The 27,776-nt window shown below is 44.2% G+C and overlaps 1 protein-coding gene across 1 annotated transcript in view; it reads left to right on the top strand.

Moving 5' to 3' along the window:
* PSMD8 (proteasome 26S subunit, non-ATPase 8) overlaps window positions 1–27,776 on the top strand; it is a 51,396-nt gene that overhangs the window by 4,990 nt on the left and 18,630 nt on the right. Inside the window, exon 3 of the mRNA XM_085869437.1 lies at window positions 26,019–26,121. Within this exon, the coding sequence (XP_085725563.1) occupies window positions 26,019–26,121 (103 nt within the window). The remainder of the gene's footprint in view (window positions 1–26,018; window positions 26,122–27,776) is intronic.

The following is a 27,776-nucleotide window of genomic DNA, read 5'->3' as shown; positions in this document are numbered from 1 at the left end:
TATCCACAGCAGACCCTCCTCATTCACGGGTTTACGTTCTTGGAAAAACCCAGCGTTGGGCAAAACCACAATGCATAACGTTTAGACCTTGTGAGAAAAATGGGGTTCGTGGAACCGACTCTCAAATTTATCGAGTTTTTGCCTCAACTAAACGAGGATAAATGAAAAACATTTAAAATCGTACTTACTTTTGATTGTGATTATGGAGGGCATTGTTGTTTATTGAGATGACGTCGACGTCCCTGGCCGAGGATTGTCAAGTCGTCAGACTTTGAGAAGAAGGAGGTGATCTTTTTCTGCATTTCCTTATAGACCTCTGTATGAGGTGCCATGACCGCATCCATCTCACACTTGGATTTTCAATAACTTTTCCATGAAGATTTGTGAAAACCTCCTAAAGATATGTGCTTCATTTGGCTTTATCCCAAGTGTTCTCTTCCACACTCCTCATCTTTCTCTTATTTCCCCTCCTCGCTTCAAAACAAACGATTTTTGCTCAGTTGGGCGAGGGGGAAATCAGAACTCATTCTGCCTCTTATTTTCTTCCTTGGCTCATTCTTTATCTCTTCCTTTCTCACGACCTTGCAATTGAACCAACATTCCTCATTTTGAATTAATTTGCATTTTACTTTCAAAGCTTTCAAGAATATTTTATAATGTTTCATTTGCCTTATTTCAGAAAAACACAACATGTTCGTCTTCTTCTTAACTATTTACTGTCACGAACACCCCACAGTGAAAAGACTTGCAAAAACGAAAACACTCAATATCACGGGAAACAGTCCGTGCGGCACAGTATCGAAAGAGCAACTGAGTTTGCGATGGAGGGCAGTGTAGGGCTGTGAGGTGAGACGGAGATGCAGTGTTGTATGTTTTTCGTGCCAGACCGCCATAGAGCAAGGGACCCATCCCGCGATCAAAATGTTTAACCATGAGACTTCAACTGCGATAGAGTGAAATCACGATGTGGAAACTCAGCATTAGGGGCGAGCCTACTTTATATTGTTACGGTTGTGGAAATTCACAGATCACCATTCAGGTTCCCCAGAGGTCAGTTATTTCGGTAAGTGTTTGTTCCAGGTTAGATTTCCCCACCAATGTATAACGGGAATTATTTGTGTGCCGGGCTGTGCATCTCTGCGTTAGCCGTTATTCTGTTCTATCCTTTATTTCAAATAAAGAACTCTAACAATCTCGTCAATCTCCACAACACAGCGACCCTCCTCCACAAACAAAAACACCACTCCCAGAAAGCCACCGAAGAAGGAAACAGAAATGACGGTTGGGGCGGGTCCCTCAGAACGGCGTAAACACGGATGACTGTTATTACAACTAAAGAGCCAAGCCGATCACTCCTGGAATTTCCCCCCGCACGCTGGGAAGGGAGGGGTGAATGCCCCGACGGCGATAAAAAGCCGCGTTCGCTGGCCGAGAGCAGAGTTGAATCGGTGTGGAGAGCGCCAGAGTTGAGTCGGTGTAGGGAGCTCGGAGTCGGTGGGAGTTGGGAGTGGAGAGTCGCCCCAACGAGAGCTGGAGAGTTTGGAGTTTGGCCAGTTGGTTCGATGGGGGTTCGCCGGCGAGACCCATTCACTCCTCCAGCGTGTCGTCGGCTTGACCAGGCCGCAGTAGAGGCCGGACGACCAAGGGAGCCAGTCGGAGCTCGGGGGTCCGGGCAAAGACACCGGGGGTCGCCACTAGGGTGGCCAGGTAGCCCGCTCGGTCTCTCGGAGCCCCTTCAGTCATCCCGACTCCAAGCAAATAATAAAGGCTTACGAGCCTGTTCTTTCTTTCTTGGGTTTTGCATGAAAGTCTATGGCGCCTTGTCCGTAAGTAACAAACTTAAGTGCCTGTACATTACATGATAGAACTCGGCTGTAGGATTTTTGCTCGTGTCCTGTCCCATTCCCCTATTCATTGCATATGTGCATTTGAAATAAATGTCCCCATTTTTGAATGTTAACCTGCTCGTTGTGTCACTTTCTGCCATTGACTGCCATGATGCGTTCGGAATATTAGCTGGCTGATTATAAGTTCGGAATATTAGCTGGCTGATTATAAGTTCGGAATATTAGCTGACTGGCTGACGGGACTTGGCGATTATAAAACCGCTCGGCAATCGCATATGGAACGAGCTGCTTAAGCAGCTCGTTTTCGTGCAGGTCCCGTCAAGTTATAAACTCCCAGAATTTCTGTCCGCGTGAATAATTAGATACATCGACCATGTAGCGCGTGGACAGAAGAGTTGGCTGGTTTATGGTGTGTTAAAAACACCCGTAGCTGGGTTTCTACGTTGATCCAGAAGCTGCGACTAGATTGCCACGTTCGGTGGGCGCGCGCGGCCGCAATTGGGCTAAAGGCGGTTGTCCGCACGCCGGACGGGCGAAAATCCACAACAATATGTATACATGTATATTCAGTACATATACGTCAAAATATTTCCAGCTCAGGATCCATTTTAGTAAAACAAAGGAATGGCACACTGTGCAAGAAAATAATTCAAATTTGCATTCTTTATTTAAAGTCCTGATGTTTCGAGAACAAACTGGAAGGGCATTCGGTAGAGGGCACACGTCAGGCACGGAATGCCTGATCCACGAGAGCATATTGGGGCCAATACATTTTTGAAATATCATGCAATACAGTGCTATATCGTTTTTTGGCCCTATCTCTCGATGGTGAAGAATCGTTAAAATTAAATAATTCTCGTATCCAGATCCAGACTCGGATCTTCACCAAAATCGAATCAAGTCGTCCTTGTCACACTCCCAACCTGTCCACCAAGTTTCATCCAAATCCGTCCACAACTTTTTGAGATATCGTGCTATATATCGGTTTCGCCAAATCTATCAATGGTGAAGAATTACTTCAAAAATGATCAGATCCGGATCCGGAACTTCACCAAAATTGAATCAATTCTTCCTTGTCACACACCCAACATGTCCACCAAGTTTCATCCGGATCCATCCACAATTTTTGAAATACCCTGTACACAAACAGACAGAAAGGGGTGAAAACATAACCTCCTTCACCTTCGGTGGCGGAGGTAACTAGTTCTCTTCCTCAGAGGCTTTGAGAGTGGTGCGGTTGTGACACCGTTAAGTTCCATCCGGGACAGTTTGCATCATAGTGTAGCAGCATAGCAAACCTGTTGTGCAGTTTGTGATACAAGCACCAAATTTGGCACAAATGTACATTAATATGTTGCGAACATTTTTCAGATATTGGGCCACTTGAAACTCTCTTTATGTCCGCCGTATTGGATTTCAAAATGGCCGCCACTTGAAATCTACATTTGCTATTATTTCTTGACGTAATGCAGCTATTGACTCCTCTGGTATATAAATGTATTTTTTTTGGGGGGGTAAGGAATCCAATGGTACCATTTTCAACTTAATATTATCTATCACAGTCTGTTATATAATTTTATTTGTAAATTATCTAGGCAAATATTGGATTCAACATAATACTTTGAAAAGAATGTCTTAGTTCTGTAAATGTCTTGGGTATAATACTGACATGCTACATGGTCTAGTATCTGAGGCTAGGTATATACCGGTACTGAAGATACGTGTACATAAACAGTGTCATGTTAACAAGTTCAGCATTGCCACAAGTACATGTAATGTTGTTGACTCATCGTCATGTGCAGTCCCCTTCACACACACAGAGGGCTGTGCACTGAAGGGCAGCCTTTTTTGCACTTGCATCGCCTCACACACCCTTTCTTGCACTTGCAAGAAACCAGCTCAATGCAGCTGTGAGCTGCCTCAGTTAGCCCGGTCCAGTAAGGTGTGTACTGTCCTTCTCCAGTCCTTGACCAACCCCAGTTGGTTGGTGGAGGGAGCTCTGGTGCTGGCAGCAGTATCTGACCCCACACATGTCCACCTTGATACACTGCCCTCTTGACATGTTCCTCCAGAGCTGCCTTCATTGGAGGGATGAGCTGCACATTGTTCTTCCTTGCGAAGAGTTTCCTCCTGGCCTTGTCAATGTCTGTGCATTTGCTGGTTCGATCATACAACAGGATCACGAACCTCTCGATGATGCGCATTTCATCGTCTGGTATATCACGAGGTGCAGAGGACAGCAGCAGCAGCGCCTCAGTGAGTTCTGGCAGTACCGTCCAGACTGCCCACGCAGTCTTCTTGCCATGTCTATGAAAACTAGACAGTGTCGCATCCAGTTAGAGCGTGGAACATTGGCAGTGCACGAGCCTTCTCTCGTCCCAATCCAGCTGCTATTTCGTGTGCTGCTAGGTATCGGAAACTCTGGCCTGTTCCGAATGCCAGCCACAGTTTGTCTTCTGGTTGCAACTCCTGTGCCAGGGACACTGCCAGCACCACAACATCGGTTTCTACAGTCCGGATGAGTATTGCATGGTGTCCATGCTGGACTGCGTGAGATGCATGCAGCAACATCCGACTGTCAGCTTCTTCATGGTTACATGGGGCGAGTGAGGTCAGATCTGGCAGTCGTGGCTTGCTGAGCACTGCCTCTCCATCAGTAATGATGAGTTGCTTGTCCTCCTGGTCAAACTATTCCATGAGAGCTGCTGAGAGGAACCTGAACAGCTCTGTCTTGTTGCTGTCCACTCGTAGGAAGTTCTGCCAGTTTCCCGGTATGGCTGCGGCAGCCACCACACGTCTCCGCACACCTTGTCCCCGCTTTGCACGTGTACTACCTTTCAGTGAATCAGCAAGGGAAGTATCCCAGACCAGATCCAGGCGTGACACTGTTTGCAGCTTTGTGGACATATATGGGATGAATATCTGTTGTGCATACTCTTCAAAGTTCTTTGATGCAGTGGCTTCAGCATCTGGACGATGGCTGCTCCATCAAGCACAATACAGGTCGTGACAGGAGTCTCTGTCTTTGCGTCGGAGACTTCTTCCAAGCATGTGAGGAGATCACTCTTGGTACCAGTGCAGAGGCTTCCACCATCAGACAATGCAGGAGGACATGCCTGATTCTCGTGACAAAAGAACTCCTCAAGGTTTCCATCCCTCGTCTGGCAGCCAATGTACAGGCGTGTGAAGAGTTCACGGTCATTCTTGATGGAGGCGAGCTGTTGCTGATCTATGCTCTGGCTTCTTGGAGTGGAAGTGCTGAACACCTTCAGCTTGTTACGAGGAATGGGTGCATCCACTGCCTTTGTTCTGTCCAACAGACACTCTCTGGTGAAAGCCTCAAACTGCTCTTGGCCAATCCTCTTGGCATTCATCACGGTCTCCACAGCAGCAGGATCTGCAATCTCCTTTGTGTCCAGTTTGACTACATCCTGACTCTCCTCCTCGATTAGGTTGCCTATCTCCTTTATGACACCGACGAGAGAGCGAACATCTTTCGCAAATGAGGCCTGTACACTTGGCGTCTGATCATGATGACGTGTGTCTGCTGTTTGCCATCTCCAGTGTTGGTTCCCATCCTGGAATTCTTCGATCACCCTGGCAACTTCTGGTCCCACAACCATCAAGCGACGTAGGGCACTAGGGTTGTCAGTGAGCCCAACTGCTCCACCGTCTCTTTTTGCAAGTGCAAAAAGGCTGCCCTTCAGTGCACAGCCCTCTGTGTGTGAAGGAGACTGCACATGACGAGTCAACAACATACATGTACTTGTGGCAATGCTGAACTTGTAAACATGACACTGTTTATGTACACGTATCTTCTGTACCGGTATATACCTAGCCTCAGATACCAGTACACCTAGCCTCAAATACGAGACCATGTCACATGTCAGTATTATACCTAAGACATTTACATAACTAAGACATTCTTTTCAAAGTATTGTGTTGAATCCAATATTTACCTAGATAATTTTCAAATAAAATTATATAACAGACTGTGATAGATAATCTTAAGTTGAAAATGGTACCATTGGATTCCTTGCCCCCAAAAACATACATTTAGATACCAGAATCAAGTCAATAGCTGCATTACGTCAAGAGATAATAGCAAATGTAGATTTCAAGTGGCGGCCATTTTGAAATCCAATACGGCGGACATAAAGAGATAATTTCAAGTGGCCCAATATCTGAAAATGTTCGCAACATATTAATGTACATTTGTGCCAAATTTGGTGCTTGTATCACAAAATGCACAATTCTTTTGAATAGTTGGGCTAAGCCGCCCCACTACATGGATTGGTCCTCGTCCTCGCCAATCATAAGGCTTCCCTGTATTTGAATGACTCTTCTGTTTTTGTTGATGTTGCAATTGATTGCATCGTGATTTGCATGTTGGATGCAAGTCGATGTGTCGGTTGATGGAGTTTTCACAGGAGTACCAGGCCTCGATAATGTCACGGTTCACCCTTTATGATCCTGTGACGAGGATAGTTGTCTGATTCCATGAGGGTGCGTGCGCCACAACCAAGGACAACTTGTCTTGTTGCCTTACAGCATGTTGGTGTTCGGTTAACCATGTGGTTAAGTGTTTGGCCAACGTATTTCGCTTCACAATCTTCACATGGTATGTTATAGATGACGTCCTTTCTGTCAAATATGTTCATGTGGTCCTTCGGCTTTGACAGCTGTGCTCCTCAGGATGGTTGTGGTTTGTTGGTGATGTTGACATTGTACTCGCATAGTATACATGTTGTAGGTTCGGAAGTGCTGCTGTGTGTGTTGGTGCGGTTGGACTGTTGTTTCTGTGGTTGGGTTTCCGACGACAGGATTTGATGAATGAATTAAGGTAGTGGTTTTCTCGCATTGGTTGAGTGACGTGAAGTATCTCGATCTGGCATTGTTCACGGTCACTGGAGTGTCTTTTTTGCATGGTCAACTAAGCTGCACAACTTATTTTGTGACAGGTGGGATGGCCACTTCGGTAGTCCATTTACTTTGACCATGTGGGAGGGTTTCCAGTACGCTGGTGAGTACAACTTGCCATTTCTGTCCCTGGGGAGATGCACGTCCAGGAATGGCAGAGATCCAGCTTGTTCTTCCTCACACCTGAATTGTATTGCTGGCCATGTTTAATTGATCCTTAAAAGGAAATGGTTAACATCAGCCTTCTTCATGATCACGAATGTATCAACGTAGCGCAGCCACAACCTTGCAGAAGGCTCACCGTGTTCTTTGAGGCGTTGCATCACCAGGTCAGCGATGTGCCCCGAGATGGGTGAATCCAATGGGGCTCCTTCATGTTGATGGTATATGGTGCTGTCAAATACAAAGTACGTTCATTTGAGGAAAAGTTGAATGAGTCTCATGAGAGGACCAGAGCTGAGGCTGCTCTTGTTGGCTGGCTCTTCGTCATTGTTGTTGTCCTGTTCTCTAAGGCTTGTGTTGAATTATTTTATTGCTTGGTGTGTTGCTTCTTTCTTTTATCAATATGAATACTGAGCTGAAAATCTTCTGACATGTACTTGTACAATACTGGCGAGAAGCGCTTCACGGAGTGTGCCGTTGGGACCGATTCGCTGTTCGTGGTGCAACCACCATCCAACAACTCACATTTTCTACATGAATGCCATTGGTGTGACCTGCAAGCCTACATTGCAAACCACAGGTCAATTGCAACTTTGCTAAGGACGTCGCTGCATGCTTTGGCAGATAGATGCTGCACACTCTGATCCAAGATGCACATTCGAGACGGTCCTATTATGAAGCGGAAACAATTTCATCCAAGCTTAACTGCCTGATGATCCTCAATAATGACCTAATCATGCAAATCGAGAAAGCCATTCAAAAGACGTCTCAACTATGCCACAATTCCAATCTCCCACACTCTTTCAACAACTCCCCTTTTTTTTTTTTTTTTTTTTTTTTTTTTTTTTGTATACCTTGGTCGAGGCTCGTATGAGAGCTAACACACAACTCACAGCAAGGAGGCATGAGACAAGAGGGGCGGGAGTGGAAGGGACAAAACATTGGGGAACAGACACAGGTGAACTGTGGAAGGGAGAGGGATGGGGATGGGACGGGGAACATGGCGAGGGGAAGATGGACATTAAAGGGACTTTCAGGAAGGAAAGCAGGAGAATTGAAGGAAGTGGGCTTGGGTGGATTATCGGGGGTAGAAAAGATCGAGGATTTGGATGGGGGAAGATAAGAGGTGGTGGTGAACAGCTGTTTTGAAAGCCTGAAGGGAAGAATGGGAAAGAATAGAGTGAGGAAGTTTATTCCAAAGGCGGGAAAAAGAGGAATGAAAGAGTGAAGATGAGCAGTGATTCGTGATTTTGGTAGTTTTACCAGAAGGGGGTTGTTGGCGGACCTTGAGCGCCCTGTGGAAATGTGGTTGGGACAAATCGCAGAGAGAGCAGGGGGCGCAAGGCTGGAGAGGAGTCGGTAGAAGACAGAAAGACCACCGACCAACCTGCGGTGATTGAGTGAGAGGCCCAAAGACTCAGCTTCATTGCGGGAGATGCCAATGATCTTAAAAGCCCTGGTTTCGACAGCGTGAAGTCGAGAAAGGTGGGAGGCAGGAGCACCAGCCCAGAGGGGAGAGCAGTTCTCCATCAGGCTACGGACAAAAGCTTTGTAAGTGGTCAGGAGCTCAAGAGGGCCGAGGAAGGACTTTGCACGACGGAGGATTCCCAGTCGGCGACTGGCTTTTGAGGCAAGGTTGGAAATGTGACTTTCCCAGGAAAGGTCATGGCAGATAGTGAGACCCAGAAGCTTGAAAGAAAAGACTTCTTCCAGAGGATTGTTGAGAAAGTGGATGGACAGGTTTTGTAAACGGTCCTTTCGAAGAGACATAGTGAGAGTGTGAGATTTGTCTGGATTGAAAGACATGTTCCACGTGTTGGACCAGTTTGTGATTTTATCCAGATCTGCAGTGAGCGAAGAAGCTGCTGCTTGCCGGGCTGAGGGATGACAGATGGTACGGCAGAGGGTTGAGTCATCGGCAAAGAGAAATAGAGGATTTTCCAGAGAGTCCGAGAGATCATTGATGAAAACCAGAAAAAGAACAGGGCCCAGAACGCTACCTTGAGGAACTCCAGCCTGCACAGGAAGAGGAGATGAAAGAACTCCATTTAGGGCCACACGTTGACTGCGACAGGAGAGGAAGTCTGCGAGCCATGAGTGGAGATGGCCTTGAATACCATGGGCAGAGAGTTTGGTGAGTAGGGCAGGGTGCCAGACTGTGTCAAAAGCACGTGATATGTCCAGGGATACGGCTCGGATTTCCTGTCTGGCATTGAGGACCTCCATCCATTGATGGGAGAGCAGTAGCAGCATATCTAGGGTAGAGTGACCTGGTCTGAAACCAAATTGATGATTGGAAATCAAGCCATTGGAGAAGAGGAAGGATTTCATGTCTGAAGCGATGATGGATTCCATAACCTTGCTGATGATTGGGAGAAGGCTGATTGGTCTATAGTTACAGGGATCTGTTTTTGCACCTTTTTTATGCAGGGCAGTGATGTTAGCAGATTTCCAAGCAGATGGCAGATGACCTTGGGAAAATGAGAGGGTGAATAGAACAGAGAGAGGGTGAGCAAGAGCAGAAGAGCAGGCTTTGAGGACACGTGGGCTGATGCCGTCTGGACCGGTTGCAGAATCTGACTTGAGGTTTGAAAGCAAGCTCTCCACCTTGTCAGGAGAAAAGGATACAGAGTCCAGGGACAGTTGGACCCTTACCTCCCTACCCTCCTCCCTCGTCCTCCCCTCCCCCTTCCTCTTCCTCAACAGTGTGGACCTCAAACATCCGGGGTCTTCTCTCAAACCTCACAGATCTTTCCATACAGGTTGCCACTGGAAAACCAAACATAATCTGCTTAACATAAACTTTCCTCCTTCAAGGCGTCTCTGACTCCCTCATAATCTCTCGGTGATTACTACTTCCTCCGGTATGACAGACCTGAGACTCGACCTGGCGGCGGAGTTGCTGTCTTCATCAAGGACTCTATTCCTTACTCTACGCACTGCCCTCACTCCCCCACACCCCCAGGAATACCTCTCGCTACGGCTTCCCCTCCATTCCCACTTCATGATGTTTATATGTGTGTTGTATTGTACCGTCCACCAAACAGTGATTACTCCATTCACATCTCACTCTCCAAAAACATGGACCATCTTCTCGCCTCTCATCCCAACTCTCTTCCTCATATGTGGTGACTTTGATTGTCATCATGCCAGTTGGCTGGGTGTGGGTACCTCTCTCACCTTTCATGGCACTTCAGCAAAAGACTTCTGCGACTCAATGGGACTGAAACAATCTGTCAACTTCCCGACCCGGCTCTCAACCAACAGCACTCCTCTTCTAGATTGGATTTTGGCCAATTTCCCTGAAAATATGTGCTGTTCTTCCTCCACTCCAATCGGTTTATCTGACTACATGCTTGTCAAAGTAGACATCTCTCTGGCTATTATTAGTGCCATTGAGTCTGGCATTTGACTTGGACTGACTGGCAGGGTCTCCAAGCAGCCATCAAACTTCTCGACTGGTCTCCCAACTGTACTTTCTCAAAGATAAACACATCCTGGGAATTCTTTCAAAGAAACTTGCTCTCTCGTGCACAGATTTATCCCCTCTCGTCTTCAGTTGTCGTATCCTTCCTCCCACCCATGGTACACTGAAGCTTGTGGCAAAGCAGTTGTCCTGAAACAACTTGCCGTCACCTCATGGAATGCTAATCCAATTGAAGACAATCTCCGTTCCTTCCACAAAGCTCAGAACAAGTGTCTACCCTCAGGAGAGCCAGAAAACAACATCTTTCTCATCTTGAGTATGAACTCTCAAATCTGTGTCCCTCCTCCAAATGCTGGTGGCGTTCAGTTAAGTCTGTGTCTGGTGTATGTTCCCCCTCCATCCCCTCCCTTATCTCAAATGGCCGCACAGCAGACACTGCACATGAAAAGCTTTAATGGCTAAACTCAGTCTTTGCTTCTAAATCTTGCGTCCCAAACCCATCGCTTTCTGTACCCACCTTACCCAGTCACACCCAGCTATTCCTGGACTGTGTCCATTTTTCCTGACAAGGTGGAGAGCTTGCTGTCACACCTCGACTCGGATTCTGCAACCGGTCCAGATATCAGCCCACGTGTCGTAAAAACCTGCTCTGCTGCTTTTGCTCACCCTCTTTCTGTTTTATTCACCCTCTCGTTTGCTCAAGGTCATCTGCCATCTGCTTGGACATCAACAAACATTACTGCTCTGCATAATTTTTTTTTTTTTTATGTGCAAAAAACAGATCTTTGCAGCTATAGACCAATCAGCCTTCCCCAATCATCAGCAAGGTTATGAAATCCATCATTGCTTCAGACATTAAATCCTTCCTCTTCTCCAATGGCTTGATTTCCAATCATCAATTTGGTTTCAGACCAGGTCACTCTACCCTGAACATGCTGCTTCTGGTCTCCCAACAATGGATGGAGGTCCTCAATACCAGACATGAAATCAGAGCCATATCCCTCGACATATCACTTACTTTCAATCCAGTCTGGCATCCTGCCCTGCTCACCAAACTCTCTTCCTATGGTATCAAAGGTCATCTCCACTCATGGCTCGCAGACTTCCTCATCGCAGCCAATGTGTGGCCCTTAAGGGAGTTCTCCCATCCCCTCTTCCCGTCCAGGCTGGAGTTCCTCAAGGCAGTGTTCTGGGTCCTGTGCTTTTTCTGGCTTTCATCAATTATCTCCCTGACTGGAAAATCTTCTTCATCTCTTTGCTGATGACTCTATCCTCTGCCATGCGATCTGCCATATCTCTGATTGGCAAGCATTAGCCTCTCCACTCTCTGCAGATCTGGATAAAATCACAAGCTGGTCCAACACTTGGAACATGTGTTCCAATCCTGACAAATGTCACACTTTCACGATGCGTCTCCAAAAGGACTGTCTGGACCTCCCCCCCCCCCCCATCTACTTTCTCAACAATCCTCTTGAAGAAATTCTTTCATTTAAGCTTCTGGGCCCTACTATCTGACATGATCTTTCCTGGAGAGCTTGCTTTCCTGGGAAAAGCCACATTTCCAACCTGGCCTCCAAAGCCAGTCGCTGACTGGGCATCCTCCATCGTACAAAGTCCTTCCTTGGCACATCTGAGCTCCTGACCACTTACAAAGCTTTTGTCTGCAGCCTGATGGAGTACTGCTCTCCCCTCTTGGCTGGTGCTCCTGCCTCTCACCTTTCTCGGCTTCACGCTGTGGAAACCAAGGTATTTATCATCATACGTATCTCCCACGACGAGGCTGAGTCTTTGGGTCTCTCATTCTCTCTCACCACAGCCAGGTCGGTGGTCTTTGTCTTCTACAGTCTCCTCTCCGACTCACCCCCCTCCCTGCTCTGTCTGCAATTACGTCCCCCTCCCCCCCCCCCTGTATTTGCACAGCGCGCTCAAGGTCCGCCAGCAAAACCCCCTTCTGGTAAAACTACCAAAATCAAGAATCACTGCTCACCTTCACTCTTTCGTTCTTCTATTTTTTCCAACCTTTGGAACAAACTCCCACACACTCTTCAATCACACTCTTCCCTCCAGGTCTTCAATACAGCTGTTCACCACCATTTCTTATCTGCTCCCATCCAAATCTATGATCTCTTCTGGCCCTGTTTGTTCACCCCAAACCCACCTCTTTAAAATCCCCTGCTTTCCTACCTGAAAGTCCCTGTGGTGTCCCATCTTGTTTACCCTGTGTACGCCACCCTATCCCTCACCCTTCGACAGATCTAATGTCTCGGTTCTCCACGGTTTTGTCCTTCCCTCTCCCACCCCTCTTGTCTCCTAATGCCCTTGTTGTACGTTCTGTGTGTTGGTGCTCATGCAAGCCTTGATATTGCATCCCCCCAAAAAGGGGGGCTCGACTCTTGGCAAAACTAAATCGGTTATGCACAAGATCAACAACAGAAAAACGATGGTTGCACAACTTTTATGGCAGTCATACAAAGTGTGTGTCTACACACACTTTGTATGTGTAGATTCACAGTCAGCTAACCACAACACATCCATTTATTTGAACACGGCCTGAACTTCAATACAAGTGACTTCCAATTTACAGAAACTACGAGATGTAAACCTCCTCATAAAACAGGAAAGGGATGCGATGAGACCAATTGACTCCGTCATTCCACGCTTCTACAGGATAAAAAAAGATTCACAAGGTTTATGTCCCACAACGACCCATTGTGGACCTCTGAGGAGCACCCCCTCGCTAACTCTCTTTTTCACCAACTTAAACACTTAACAACCCATTTGGTTCACAATGTAAAGAACGCTAAAGACGTTATCGACCGCATCGGAAATGTCTGCCTCGATAGTGATTAAACTATGGTGTCATTCAACATCATTTCATTCTTCACATCCGTCACTGTCAATTTGGCAATGCAGACCTTGGAGCTGTACATCAGCAACAACCACCTCGACTCGGGTCATCTCATGTCACTCATTCAACTTTGCCTCAAATCAACGTACTTTGTATTTGACAGCACCATATAACCATCAACATAAAGGAACCCCGATGGGTTCACCCATCTCGAGGCTCATCGCCGAACTGGTGGTGCAACACTTTGAAGAACTTGCACTACATGGTGAGCCTTCTCCAAATATGTAGCTGTGCTACATTGATGACGCATTCCTGATCGTAGAGAAGGCCGATGTTGACTGTTTCCTTGTAAAGATCAATTCAACATGCCCAGCAACACGATTCACGTGTGAGGTAGAACAAGCTGGATCTCTGCCATTCCTGTACGTACATTTCTCAAGGGACAGAAAGGGCAAGTTCCACTCACGGGTTTACCGTAAACCCAGCCACATGGACAAATTTTTGGACAACCGAAGTGGCCATCCCACCTGTCACAAGAGAAGTTGTGTTCGTAGCTTTATTCAGGTCAGGTCAGGATTGGGAGCATGCGTCGGAGCATTGCGTTGCTGTGTCCATTTTCTGCCGGTACTCCAGGGGCCTCCATCTGGCCATCCCCCAGGCAAATGCCTGGCCCATCCCCATCTCTTTGAGATGCTGATCAACCACGAGGCACGTGGTTGGCCCATTGACCGCCTCTGCTCACGAGGCTCCCTCGCTGAGAGAATCTGGTGAGCAGGATCAGTGTCAGGAAAACGAGCCACATGTCCATACAGCCACAGCTGATGCTCACGGACTATGCAGGTAAGAAATCTCATTTGAGTCTCCCTCAACAACCGCTCATTGGACACAAAGTCCGTCCGACCAGCGATAGCGAAGGATTCTCCAAAGAGACCTGGTACCAAAGGAAACTAGCATCCGTTGAAGACAACGTCTTCGATATCCCCCACCATAGGCCTGCCGCAGCTCAGTGGGAGCCACTTTGTTCCGAAACGGACCAAAAATTATCAAAAATGAACTTCATGAAATTATCAAATCATTAACTATTCCATAAACTGGAGCATATATGGGACACAAGGCAAAAAACAGTTTATCAATTCAGACAAACACAACTCAGGAAAGGAACCAGACTGATAAACATTTAAATATCATGGACACTTACTATGACGATCCGTTCCACTTGTTAGGCCAGGATGTTGCGACACGATAGTATCAAATTTTGGCAAATTTTCATATTTCTCAATAGACATGAATAAAAAATTAAATTTTCTTCCCTCCAAATGGTTGTCAGATAAATATTTGAGCATTATTGCTCATACACTTGTGAAGTCGGTCTGATTCATCTATTTTAATGTCCAAATACTTAAAACATTCACTCACCTCAATATTTCAGCAATAATTCCAGAATTCCATAATCGTCGCGTAATGGCGGACAAGAAAAAAATCTCCCTTTAACTGTTGAGGGAGATTGAGGCAAACCTGTATTTTTCCTGCAAATTGGTCATGACAGAAATGTATCATTTGAGGTAAGACATTTCAAATTCAATGATTCAGGTAAAATTGTATTGTGTATAATATTGATTGTCGCGTAATGGCAGACAAATTTGAAATTTTGAAACGCGTGATCAGTGAGCGGTATTTAATCAAAATATGTTTATAATGTTTGTAAAATTAGATAATATGATTATTGTTGGTAAAATGAGTCTCATCTCAGCCACTTTCAGCACACTTCACAGAATAGCACAGGCACTTTTATTTTTTTCATCCCTGAATAGGCATTCAAAGTGAAACTAGGATAAATTTCACTCTATCACATGCCACTCAGCCAATTTTTGATCAATTTCCAAACTGTAACATGTTCTGGAAAGGAAAGTTCACTCTTTCTGTTGAAATAAACTTTTCAAAACCAAGTTCCAATGACGAATATCAGATCAATTAAACAACATCTGAAAATCTAAAAATGAAACTGGAAATATGACTGCTTTTTCAGCTGATAGCATTTAATGTACATGAATCTTAGGATCCTGACATCTGACGGTCATTAAAGTATACATTTTTTTGTTTCGATTTTTCAATGCTCTAGCTGACTGTGAGGGTTTCAAGAAGGCTAGTTTACTCATATTTGTGTTTATTTACTGTTATTTAAATACAAGCATTGGAACAGGGTGGCTCCCACTTATCTGCGACAGGCCCATAGTAAAGGCCCGGTCACACCTTGACGTTTTAGCCAACGTATGCCGATTTTTTGAATTTTTTTTTTCTAAAACGCTGGCACACGTTGAATACGTTATGGGTAAGTTTGATAACATTGAGTGCATGCTGAAAAACACTGCCAGACGTCGTTGTACGTTGGCTTTAAACGTTGTACTTTTTGGTTGTCCTCAAATTTTTTCATGCTTGAAATTTCACGACGTATGCCGGCGTATGACTCACGTTCCGCTACGCTGGCCACAAGTTGTATGCACGGTCTGCGATCGTTGACAGACGTCAACACATGCTACTTGTAAGTTAATCATAAGTTGAGACACGCCGAGGTAATGTTTAGCGTACCCGAAAGTTATTTCTAACCTATGATTAACGTGTTGTTGGCACGTTACGCGATCGTTGCCACACATCGACAGACGTTACTTTTAAGTTACTCATAGGCTGAAAGACGTCGGTATAATGGATCGTCCTTGCATCAGCGTCCACGGCCACGGCCAGGACACTTATTTGCAGCATTCTTCAAACTTTTCTTCGGCATGACGAGGATGTTCACACTTCGATGTCTCGCTTGGCTCTGATTCCAATTGTCCATCGGCAGCCTCTATTTAAAATAGTCGAGTTTGAGCGTTTTAACACGTTCAGAAGAAACGCTTCAAATTTCAATACCCCAGCGTCAAAAAACAAAGGCGAGTGACAGCAATTTAAATCGTTCATTGTAAACAATGAAAATAGCTGAGTGGTACCGTTTAAAAGTCGTTGAGTGTAAAAAAAAAAAAAAATCCAATTGTTGAGCGCAAGCGTCTACTTTCAATAGTGGAGATGCAGCCATTTAAATCGTTAAATCGTTAAACGCAAGGACGATCCATCATAACCCACACCCTCCCCCTCACACTCACCTACTACTGCCAAACATGAACAAACTACGACTAATACTAATACTAATACTGATACTGTTACTGCTGACATGGACATCGACTCAAAAAGGACTCGAAAACACTGTTGGGTTCCCCTTTTATGAACACCATTTTTATATACCAATTCCCAAAACCGCTAGGAACACGTCTTTATATGGCAGTTGTAAGCTCGAAACACGTTAATTTTTTTTTTTTTTTTTGTCGACCGGAAGACGTCATTGGAATACGTCTACATACGTCGATGTGTGTTGGGACTACGTAAATAATTGGTTCAAAGCATGTCAAACCTAAGTTAGAAATAAGTTTCGCGTAAAAAAGACATTACCGCGACGTGTTTCGACTTATGAGTAGCTTATAAGTAGCCTTTGTGGACGTGTGTAAGCGTCCACATATCGTGTGTAAAACTTATCCCCATCGCATGCGGAACGTGTGTCATACGCCGAGTACGTCGTAAAATTTTGAACATGTTTAAAATTTCTTGACGTATGATAGCGTACTTTAGCGTTGTACTCACGTATACCAAACTTACTCATACCATATTTGACGTGCCCCAACGTTTTAGACACATTTTTCTTAGGTCGACATACGCTGGCAAGATCGCCAAGGTGTGACCGCGATGTTGATACTTCCATTTCTACGGCAGTTATGATTCGAATCGTTGTGCGTCAGCCTTTTAATAGGCTACGTCACGACATCGTCGGCGATGCATGCAACGCGCTATGCCTAAGTTAGACTATCGTTGGGCATCGGTTGTGTAGGCCGACAACAGGTTCAGCATTCGTTGGTATAAGTTATCTAGAACGCAACGAAACGTTCTGTGTCCGTTACCAATGCGTTATACACAAGACCAAGTCGTTATAAATACGTCCGAATCTTTAAAAAAAACAAAAAAAACAAGTTCAACGTAAGCCAGCGTTTTACATACATTTTAATAGGTTGCCATCGCTGGCTAAAACGTCAAGGTGTGACCGGGCCTTAAATGAGGACAAGTAGCAAAAGTCACCAGTTCAATTTATTCTTGATGTGTGTACTAACTTTCATAAAGAAATAGTTAATAGTTTTGCAACTATGCTCTGGAAACAAAGGTTAACCTCAATTATTTCTTAATACCCAACTTGTTTCCATGGAAAGTGATGAATTTTTTTGGGGGAAATCTCAAAATATCAAAAGGCACCAGTTCACCACTTGCTTGATATGTGTACCAAATTTCGTAAATATATCTTGAGGGGATTTGGAGTTAAAGGCCCGGTCACACCTTGACGTTTTAGCCAGCGATGGCAACGTATTAAAATGTATGTAAAACGCTGGCTTACGTTGAACTTTTGATGTTTTTTTTTTAAAGATTCAGACGTATTCATAGCGACTTGGTCTTATGTATAACACATTGGTAACTGACACAGAACGTTTCGTTGTGTTATAGATAACTTATACCAACGAATGCTGAACCTGTTGTCGGCCTACACAACCAATGCCCAACGATAGTCTAACTTAGGCACGCATCGCCGACGTTGCACGCATCGCCGACGATGTCGTGACGTAGCCAATTAAAAGGCTGACGCACAACGATTCGAATCATAACTGCCGTAGAAATGGAAGTGACAACATCGCGGTCACACCTTGGCGATCTTGCCAGCGTATGCCGACCTAAGAAAAATGTGTCTAAAACGTTGGGGCACGTCAAATACGGTACGAGTAAGTTTGGTATACGTGAGTAGAACGCTAAAGTACGCTATCGTACATCGTAGTAAGTAGAGTACGTCAATAAATGTTAAACATGTTCAAAATTTTTGGACGTACTCGGCGTATGACACACGTTCCGCATGCGATGGGGATAAGTTGTACACACGATATGCGGACGCTTACACACGTACACAAAGGCTACTAATAAGCTACTCATAAGTCGAAACACGTCGCGGTAATGTCTTTTTTACGCGAAACTTATTTCTAACTTATGTTTGACGTGCTTTCAACCAATTCTTTACGTAGTCCCAACACACATCGACGTATGTAGACGTATTCCAATAACGTCTTCCGGTCGACAAAAAAAATAAATGAACGTGTTTCTAGCTTACAACTGCCATATAAAGACGTGTTCCCAGCGGTTTTGGGAATTGGTATATAAAAATGCTGCTCATAAAAGGGGAACCCAACAGTGTTTTCGAGTCCTTTTTGAGTCGATGTCCATGTCAGCAGTAACAGTATCAGTATTAGTAGTAGTTTGTTCATGTTGGCAGTAGTAGGTGAGTGTGAGGGGGAGGGTGTGGGTTATGATGGATCGTCCTTGCGTCCGCGTGTCCACGGGTAGGAGACATCTTTGCACCATTGTTCGAAGTTCTTCGCTGCTAATTTTTATGGGGCTTTTTCAACAATGAGCTATAGTTTGTTTTTACGATTTAGGTCTATTCATAACGGGTTGGACAAATGCACAATGAACGAATAATGTGCATAGAGCGCTTTGATTACTTATAGATACGACATACCAACGAATAATTATCGTGAAGCCGGCGTTCACAAACTATGCCCAACGATAGCCTAACTTATCCATATCGTGCGGCAGTTTATCTTTGCCGGTGACGTAGGGTTTGCTATTCATAGGCTGCCACTCAACGATTTAAATGGCTGCATCTCCACTATTGAAAGTAGACGCTTGCGCTCAACAATTGGATTTTTTTTACACTCAACGACTTTTAAATGGTACCACTCAACTATTTTCATTGTTTACAATGAACGATTTAAATTGCTGTCACTCGCCTTTGTTTTTTGACGCTGGGGTTTTGAAATTTGAAGCGTTTCTTCTGAACGTGTTAAAACGCTCAAACTCGACTATTTTAAATAGACGCTGCCGATGGACAATTGGAATCATAGCCAAGCTAGACATCGAAGTGTGAACATCCTCATCATGCCGAAGAAAAGTTTGAAGAATGCTGCAAATAAGTGTCCTGGCCATGGCCGTGGATGCTGACGCAAGGACGATCCATTATACCGACGTCTTTCAGCCTATGAGTAACTTAAAAGTAACGTGTGTGTGTGTGTGTGTGTGTGTGTGTGTGTGTGTGTGTGTGTGTGTGTGTGTGTGTGTGTGTGTGTGTGTGTGTGTGTGAGATGTGTGGCAACGATCGCGTAACGTGCCAACAACACGTTAATCATAGGTTAGAAATAAGTTTCGGGTTCGCTAAACATTACCTCGGCGTGTCTCAACTTATGATTAACTTACAAGTAGCACGTGTTGACGTCTGTCAACGATCGCAGACCGTGCATACAACTTGTGGCCAGCGTAGCGGAACGTGTGAGTCATACGCCGGCATACGTCGTGAAATTTCAAGCATGAAAAAATTTGAGGACAACCAAAAAGTACAACGTTTAAAGCCAGCGTACAACGATGTATGGCAGTTTTTCAGCGTGCTCTCAATGTTATCAAAACTTACCCATAACATATTCAACGCGTGCCAGCGTTTTAGAAAAAAAATTCAAAAATCGGCATTCGTTGGCTAAAACGTCAAGGTGTGACCGGGCCTTAAGCTCCGGAAATGAAATGTGACGGACGGAACCCATTTCTATATCCCCCGCCAACGTAGTTGGTTAAGTCAACGTCTCACATCCGTAGAGCAAGACTGGAAGCACCAATGACCAGAAGACTCGGATTTTTGTCGGTCTGCACAGGTACCAGTAATGCCACACCCCATGATCTGTTCAATCCATGACTCTCCAAGCCTGACACAGATGTCTATTGAGCTCTGGCTCACAGACAGCAGAGACATTAATATCATTGCCAAGATAAGTGAATCTCTGTGACCTCAACATCCTCACCACAAATGGGTACAGACAAGATAGCAGCATCCAAGATGTCATTGAAAGCCTGGATCTCAGTTTTGACCCTGGAAACCTAAAATCACAGTGGTTCTGACTCCTCATTCAGCACTGTGAGGGCCCTCAAAAGGATAGTCAGAGTCTTCACAAATATGACTGCATTATCTGTGAAATCAAGGTCAGAGATCTTGACATTCCCAAATGATGCACCGCTGCTTGATCTCTCCAACATCCTCCCCAGAATCCAGTCAATACAAGTGCTGAAAAGTGTGGGGGCCAGAGCACACCCCTAACGAACTCCAGTAACAACTGTAAGTAAGTCAGAGATGGTATTACCACATCTCACAGCACTCTAAGTACTGGAGTATTGTTCAGACATCAGATTGATTAGTTTTGGTGGCACCCCACGAAGACCAAAAATCCTCCAGAGGGCATCCCGATTCACTGAATTGAACGCTTTACAGAGATCAACATAGGCTGCAAGCAGCCCCTGTGAAAACTCTTGTCTGCATTCAGTGAGGACCTGAAGAGAAAGGATACGGTCAATCGTTGACCTCTTTTGTGTAAAGCCTGACTCTTCTGGGCACTGGTGCTCAAGGACATTGTGGTGAACCCTCTCAATAATTATCCGAGCAAAATTCTTGCCCAGCACTGAGAGCAACGTCACCCCTCGGTAGTTGTTGCAGTCCTAACGATCACCCTTCCCTTTCCAGAGAAGGACAACAAGGCCCCTCTTTCAGTCAGTTGGGATGATGCCTGTATTCCAGGCAGAGCACAGAACTGCATGCACCGACATGAGTGGAGCATTTCCACCAGCATTGAGAAGTTCAGCATGGATGACACAGATCCCAGGAGCTTTACCCCATTTCAACTGGTTCACCACATCCTGTGTTTCCACAAACAAAGGTGGATCACAGTTGATTGGAGGGTCAGCAATAGAGATAGCAACACCCCGACGTCCAACTCAACAGCTCGTGGATCAGCGTGGTACAGCCGCTCATCGTAACCCCAGTGGGCCTTCACTTCGAACTCCTCTGTCAAGAGCCCACCTCTCCTCTGCTCTAACTGCAGTGCACTGAGGAACAGGCTTGGAGGACGCAATGCACAAATTCCCCTGGAAGCAGGACGAGAATCACCTGATCACAGGTGATGCTCTTCCCCCTCAGAATCCTCACACAAAGCCCTTCTTGTCCACAATCAGTGCACACACAGTTTTACACCTCAACTCCCTGAACAGCTCAGCTCTGCCATTAAGCCTGGCCTTGTGACTATGATCAATGGTATCCAGTGTCCCTTGAGAGACAAAATTCTTCTTCGCCCTACGGTGAATTTATTCCAAGACATTCACGGCAACATCAAGGATGGTGATCTTGAACGCACTCCCCAACTTCAGGATTCCCCAAAACACCGAGACCCTCCAAATCCCTTCTCAGCCTGATCACAAACTCCTCAGCTACCCTCTCATCCTTGAGCTTGCCAACATCCAGCCTTGGCTGGGATGGTACCATTCTCCCGAATTTAAGATGCAACTGCAGAGTTGTTACAATAAGCTGGTGGTCGGTATTGAGGAACTGAGCACTCTGTTAGACCCTGCAGTTTTGGATCATCCTCCAGCGACCAACGAGCACAGGGTCAATCTCCTTTGCCACACCACCAGTGTTGGAATACCTAGTCCAGCGATGAGTCTGTGGGTGCTGAAACAATGAACCAGCCACCCTAAGTCCATGACTTCTTGCAAAGTGAAGGAACTTAGTGCTATTCTGGTTCACAGTTCCAGACCCATGGGGACAAACACGTCTAATAACAACCACAAACCTGCTGCAGGGTGATGCTCTACCCCCTCACAGATTCCTTACACATAGGCCTCCTTGTCCACGAGTTGGTAGTGCAAAAACACTGCAGTGACCATGATCAATACCAGATGGAGATACTGCACATCACTCAGCTACTGTGATAAAACCACTACCCCAATTTATTCATGAAATCAGTTGCCAGAAACCCGACCACAGCAACAACAGTCAAACCGCATCAACACATATGGTAGCCCTTCTTTACCCAGGCAAAATGCTACAGTGAGAACTATAGTATTTGAGAGTGGTACTCTGCAATCAATTATAACATCAACAAAAATAGATGTCATTCAATTGCAATGAAGCCCTGTGATTGGCAAGGACTTGTACCAATCCATGACACGAACCATCCCCAACAGAACTTCACGGTGTCACCACCACACCACTCTCAACGCCTCTGAATAAAACTAGTTTGTTCTTGAAACGTCAGGCTTTAAATTCAAATTTAGATTCAAATTCTTATTGTGTATGTGTGTATGTGTGTATGTGTGTATGTGTGTATGTGTGTATATATATATATATATATATATATATATATATACATATACATATATATATATATATATACATATACATATACATATACATATACATATACATATACATATACATATACATATACATATACATATACATATACATATATATATATATATATATATATATATATATATATATATATATATATATATATATATATATATATATATATATATATATATATATATATATGTATATATATATATATATATATACATATACATATATATATATATATATACATATACATATACATATACATATACATATACATATACATATACATATACATATACATATACATATACATATACATATACATATACATACATACACACACAAATAACATGACAGAAGTAAATAGGCACCTCGATTTTTAAAGAATATATTTATTGAACATTTGATCAATTTTTAATACATATACACTATACAGTGGTGCCCCCAGAATCCGAATTTAATTCGTTCCAAGAGGCTGTTCGGATTCCAAAAAGTTCGGATTCCAAAACTATTTTCCCAATTAGAAAATAATGGAAAGTGAATTAATCCGTTCCTGGACCCCAAGAAAACCCACTTTCAACTGAAATTACCCATGTTTAAGGTAAAATAAGATGAGTAAATGACCTTTTCTGGGTCATGAATCTTTTTCCAAGCCTGGGGGATGAGCAGGAGCGTTGTCGCTTCTTCCATCTGGTCTGGATGCAGCTCCGGCCTATCAATGGCCATTGGGATCCAAAACGTAAACTGTTCAGCCTGGTGGAGGTATGTAATTGACCATGAAGCACCAAATGGTGTTTTATATCCCAGTCCACTCTGTGGAGACACAAACGTGCCGTTTTCACCGTACAGTTCCACGGAGATAATCAAGAGGTGAAGCGATTGGGTGACGCAGCATGACGTCACTACCATGCTCGCGAAAAAAGCGTTGAGTTCGTTAAAGCCGATTCGTCAGAGGGTTCATTGAATGAGTTCGCTTCACGACGGGTTTTCGCGCTTTTATCGCTTCTTTATTTTTTCAGAATCCTACACACGGTCGATTTCGGCAGCGAGATCAGACACACGCGTACCGTTCTCATGCTTAGCGATAAGTTCTTTCTTCAACTCAATTGTCGTTCTCACGGACTTCCTCTTATTTACCTCCGCCATCGAAGATGGACGGAGGTTACTGTTTTCACCCCTTTCTCTTTGTTTGTTTATTTGTGAACAGTATTACAGAAAAACTCCTGGACGGATTTCGACGAAACTTGGTGGGGGATTAAGTATGGTCCAAGGACTTGGTCCAAAGTCCAATATGGCCGCTATGGCGGCCATTTAAAAAAATATATTAGAATTTTTATTTTTGCATTTCTACATGTTTGAAGTGATTTCCAACCCGAAAAAAAAAATTGTTCGAGAAAAAAAAAACAATTTTGCAACTTTTTTTCAAAAATATTTCGATTTATTTGAAAAATGATTGAATTTTTTTTGTTTTGCATTTCTACATGCTTAAAGTGATCTCCAACCCCAAAAATTTTGTTTGAGAAAAAAAAAAATTTGCACTTTTTTTTTTTTTTTCAAAAAAATTTCGATTTTTTTTTTTTTTGGGCATTTCTACATGCGCGTCAATCTCGTTTAGTTTATTCAATCGTGGTTCAGTAGAGTCTGATCCGTTTTGACCTACAATGAATAGGATATCAGGTTCACTTAAGTGACCCAGCAGTATTGGCGGCGGAGGTTTTTCACTCTACCGAGTGCTCCCCCTCTAGTTCCTATTTGCTTCACTGCTCTTCTTGGGTGCCATGGTGAATGCACAAGGGTGATAATTGAAAAAAAATGCACAAATCAAGGTGAAAACACGAGGTAAAGTAGCGATCGACACACGAGAGATGCTTTCATAAGTACTTCCACCGACGAACTGAATGAACAAAGCGCGAAGATGCGGCTCGAACAGGCGGGGGAGATGCACGTGAACAAACATGAACACTTCGTTGTGTTCGGTTTTCGAAAATGTGTTCAGTTTTTAGGGCAAAATTTTCTCAAAAAAATTGTTCGGATTCCAATTTGTTCAAACAATGGGGCGTTCGGATGCTGGGGGCACTATGGTACTTCTATTTTGTGGACTTCCCATTTGCAGATGTCAACACTTTTACTCTTTCAGGCACAGAACTAACCAGTTCCAAAATTTTCTCTTGTGGGATTTCTGCCCAGGCTTCATGTAAACGGATTGGCAATTCTGCCTGTGATGTTTGTTTCCTGGACTTTTTCCGCACAGCTCGATCCAGTATGGCCCAGAGGTGTTCAATGGGATTCATGTCAGGAGACTGGCTTGGCCATGGAAGTCGTTTGATCCCATTTCTGTCCTGCCATGCTTTGGTCTTTTTTGCGGTGTGGCATGGAGAGCTCTCCATCTTCCTTGAACAGTGTTGTTTTTGACCATCTGACCAGTGGAGAAGACGGGGAGACATCCATCCTCAAGGATAGAAATGTGTGTTGTGTTGATGTTGCCAACACACTCCACAAGCTCTGACCGACCAGTGCTCCAGATTGCTCCCCACACCATCACTGAAAAACCACTGTATTTGAGAGTTGGCTGCAATCGGTAAAAAAAAAAACTCTTGACTTGGAAGTCTCCAGACCCATACGTGTCCACTTTCAGAAAATTGAGCAAATTGGGACTCATCTGAAAAAATTACAGTTTGCCAAAACTCCAAGTGTCTGTTGGCCATCTCGTCAGCCCACTTCTTTCTCCTTTGAATGTTGGCTGGTCTAAGAAGAGGTTTTCTCCTAGCTGCTCTTCCAGAGTAGCCCAGTTGATGAAGGGTACCGCACAGCAGTTCTTGAGCTAACTTGGACCTCCTCTGCAACATCTGCTGCCTTGCAACAGGGAGTTTTCTCAATGGACCACTTGACACCTCAAAGCCACCTTTCTGAGGAGCAAGATCTTCCAGAACGGTAAGCTGTGGATTCCTTGACTTCACTGGTGAATTGCACAATCACCCGGTTGACCAGAGAAAGCGGAATGCCAAGGTTCTGAGCTATATGATGCTGGCTGATTCCACCTTCCAAATGGCCAACAATTCATCCTCTTTGGAAATCAGAAAGTTTGTGTGCTCCCTGGGTTTGAGACTTAGTTAATTGTCATGCAAGACCCAGGAACTCGTTTCTGCAAAAAATAGTCGAATATTAGTACAAATCACTGGGTAAAACTGTTATACAGATGACATGAAGAAATTTAAGGTGTCTATTTACGTCTGTCATGTTGATGTAGTATGTGTGCACACGTCTGCACACACATCTATAATGATGTAAATCGTTTGTTCTCAGATCTACTTTAATCTATATCCTCCCCATTTTGACGTGAGCTCTGCATTTGGTCCTCGGTGTTGTTGGCTTAAAAATATATTTCTTTATTTTAAAGTCATCTGATAGGTGAGTGATAACACCTTCATTCTGGAATTTCTCAAACAAACCATTCTGTGGGTGCAGGAGATATACTTGAGATTGGTGCACAGTGGAGCATACAGAAGAAAGACATTCCTTGCTTTGAGCGCTACATTGCACAGTTGAAGTGCTACTACTTTGATTACAGGTGGGATTTTGTGAGACACATTGGTTCAAGTGTGCCTTGCAGAGTTCGGTGAATCTGCAAAGGTGGTTTTAATTTTTATGGCCAAACCGTTGCTCCCATGTTTTGGATTTAAGCTCCTTATCGAGTTTTTTTTTTTTTTTGTTAAAGGGTCTAGGCTCAAGGAGGAGTTAAACAATAAAGGGCAGTGGGTTTACAAACGACCAATGTGGATCATGATAGGGGGAGACGGTATTATTCCTCCATTAACAAAGAGGAATAAAGCAAAAATCAGGTTGAAAACATTGCGGATGTGCATGAATAAGCACACGAGGTAGTGTTGGGCAGATAAGATAACGGAAAAAGGGAGACTATTTCACAATTGGGAGAATAAAAGGACGAATGGATGCAGTTGGGCATTGAGCTTTTGAGCATGGAGATGGTTAGTAAATTAGAAAATTAAAATTTAAAGCTTTTGTGAGGAACACTGTGACTGGGATGGCTCGGGAAGGGCGGTGGTACGAGAGGACAGGATGAGCAAGGCGTCATGTAAGCTTGTTTCGGTTGATACACTTTCTGCTTGCAATTTTTCTATTTCACGATTTCATCTTGAAAGCACTCCTTATTGTACCGTGACTGCTCACTCGTGGATCTAAATTGCCTTTGTACAACAGGAAATTAATCTTACTGGCACCAAATCTGGAGAAATGTAGCGTCAGGACAGCAAAGAAAGTGAATGACAGTTCCTCCATGATCCTTTGGGCAAATTTGTGATTTGTAAAAAAACAAAACAAAACTGATTGTAGATGGAAAGATATGTATTTGTGTATTAAATAATGAAAACGCTATAATATCTGCACCAATTGTCTTCAATGTACAAGGGCGTAGTTTCATTGAAGTGCTGATCCAAAAAGACTCAACACAAACTTATTGGGGATGCAGAGGTTGAAGGGGGCAGATCTTATGGAACTCTGTGGCAAAGTATAAAATAAATCAAGAATGTAGCAGGATTCTTTGTTTATAAATGGTGAGTTCCTTTGTTTATTCGAGGGAGAAACAGGACTGGACCTGAATCTGATGATTCCATGGTTGAGAGTAAAGGGTAATAAGATAAGATTGTATCGTACTTGAATTAGAACGGCACTTGATGGTGGAGCGCATACCTCCACCAGGCTGAACAGTTTGTGTGGTATCCACTGATGCATCAGATCTGTATCCGGACCTTAACCAAAATATGATTGGTTTGTTTTTGTCACCTATCCAACTCATCCACCAAGTTTTGTCATGATCCTTGTACGACTTGTTGAGATATCGTGCTGTGTATTTTTGGCCCCATCTCTCAATGGTAAAGAATCACTTCATCAAAATTCTCTGATCCGGATCTTCACCAAAATTGATTCCATTCGTCCGTATCACACACTTAACCTGTACATCAAATTTCATCTGAATCCATGCAAAACTTGAGATATTGTGCTCACAGACAGACAAACAGACAGAGGGTTTAAAATGTATCCTCCGTCTACCTTCGGTGATATTCATCTGTAATCATTGTGAAATTCACGGTGGAACTAGAAGGGCACTCGGGAGAGCGCATACCTCCGCCACACAATGTCTGATGCACGAGAACATATCGTTCCCAATACATTTTTGAAATGTCATGCAATACAGTGCAATATCGT

Source organism: Eptatretus burgeri, chromosome 2, assembly GCF_056783735.1.
Source record: "Eptatretus burgeri isolate ZD-2024b chromosome 2, Ebu_testis_v1, whole genome shotgun sequence".
Lineage (NCBI taxonomy): Eukaryota > Metazoa > Chordata > Myxini > Myxiniformes > Myxinidae > Eptatretus > Eptatretus burgeri.
Note: the sequence above shows the minus strand (reverse complement) of the source record. Positions and strands in the feature narration are given on the sequence as shown.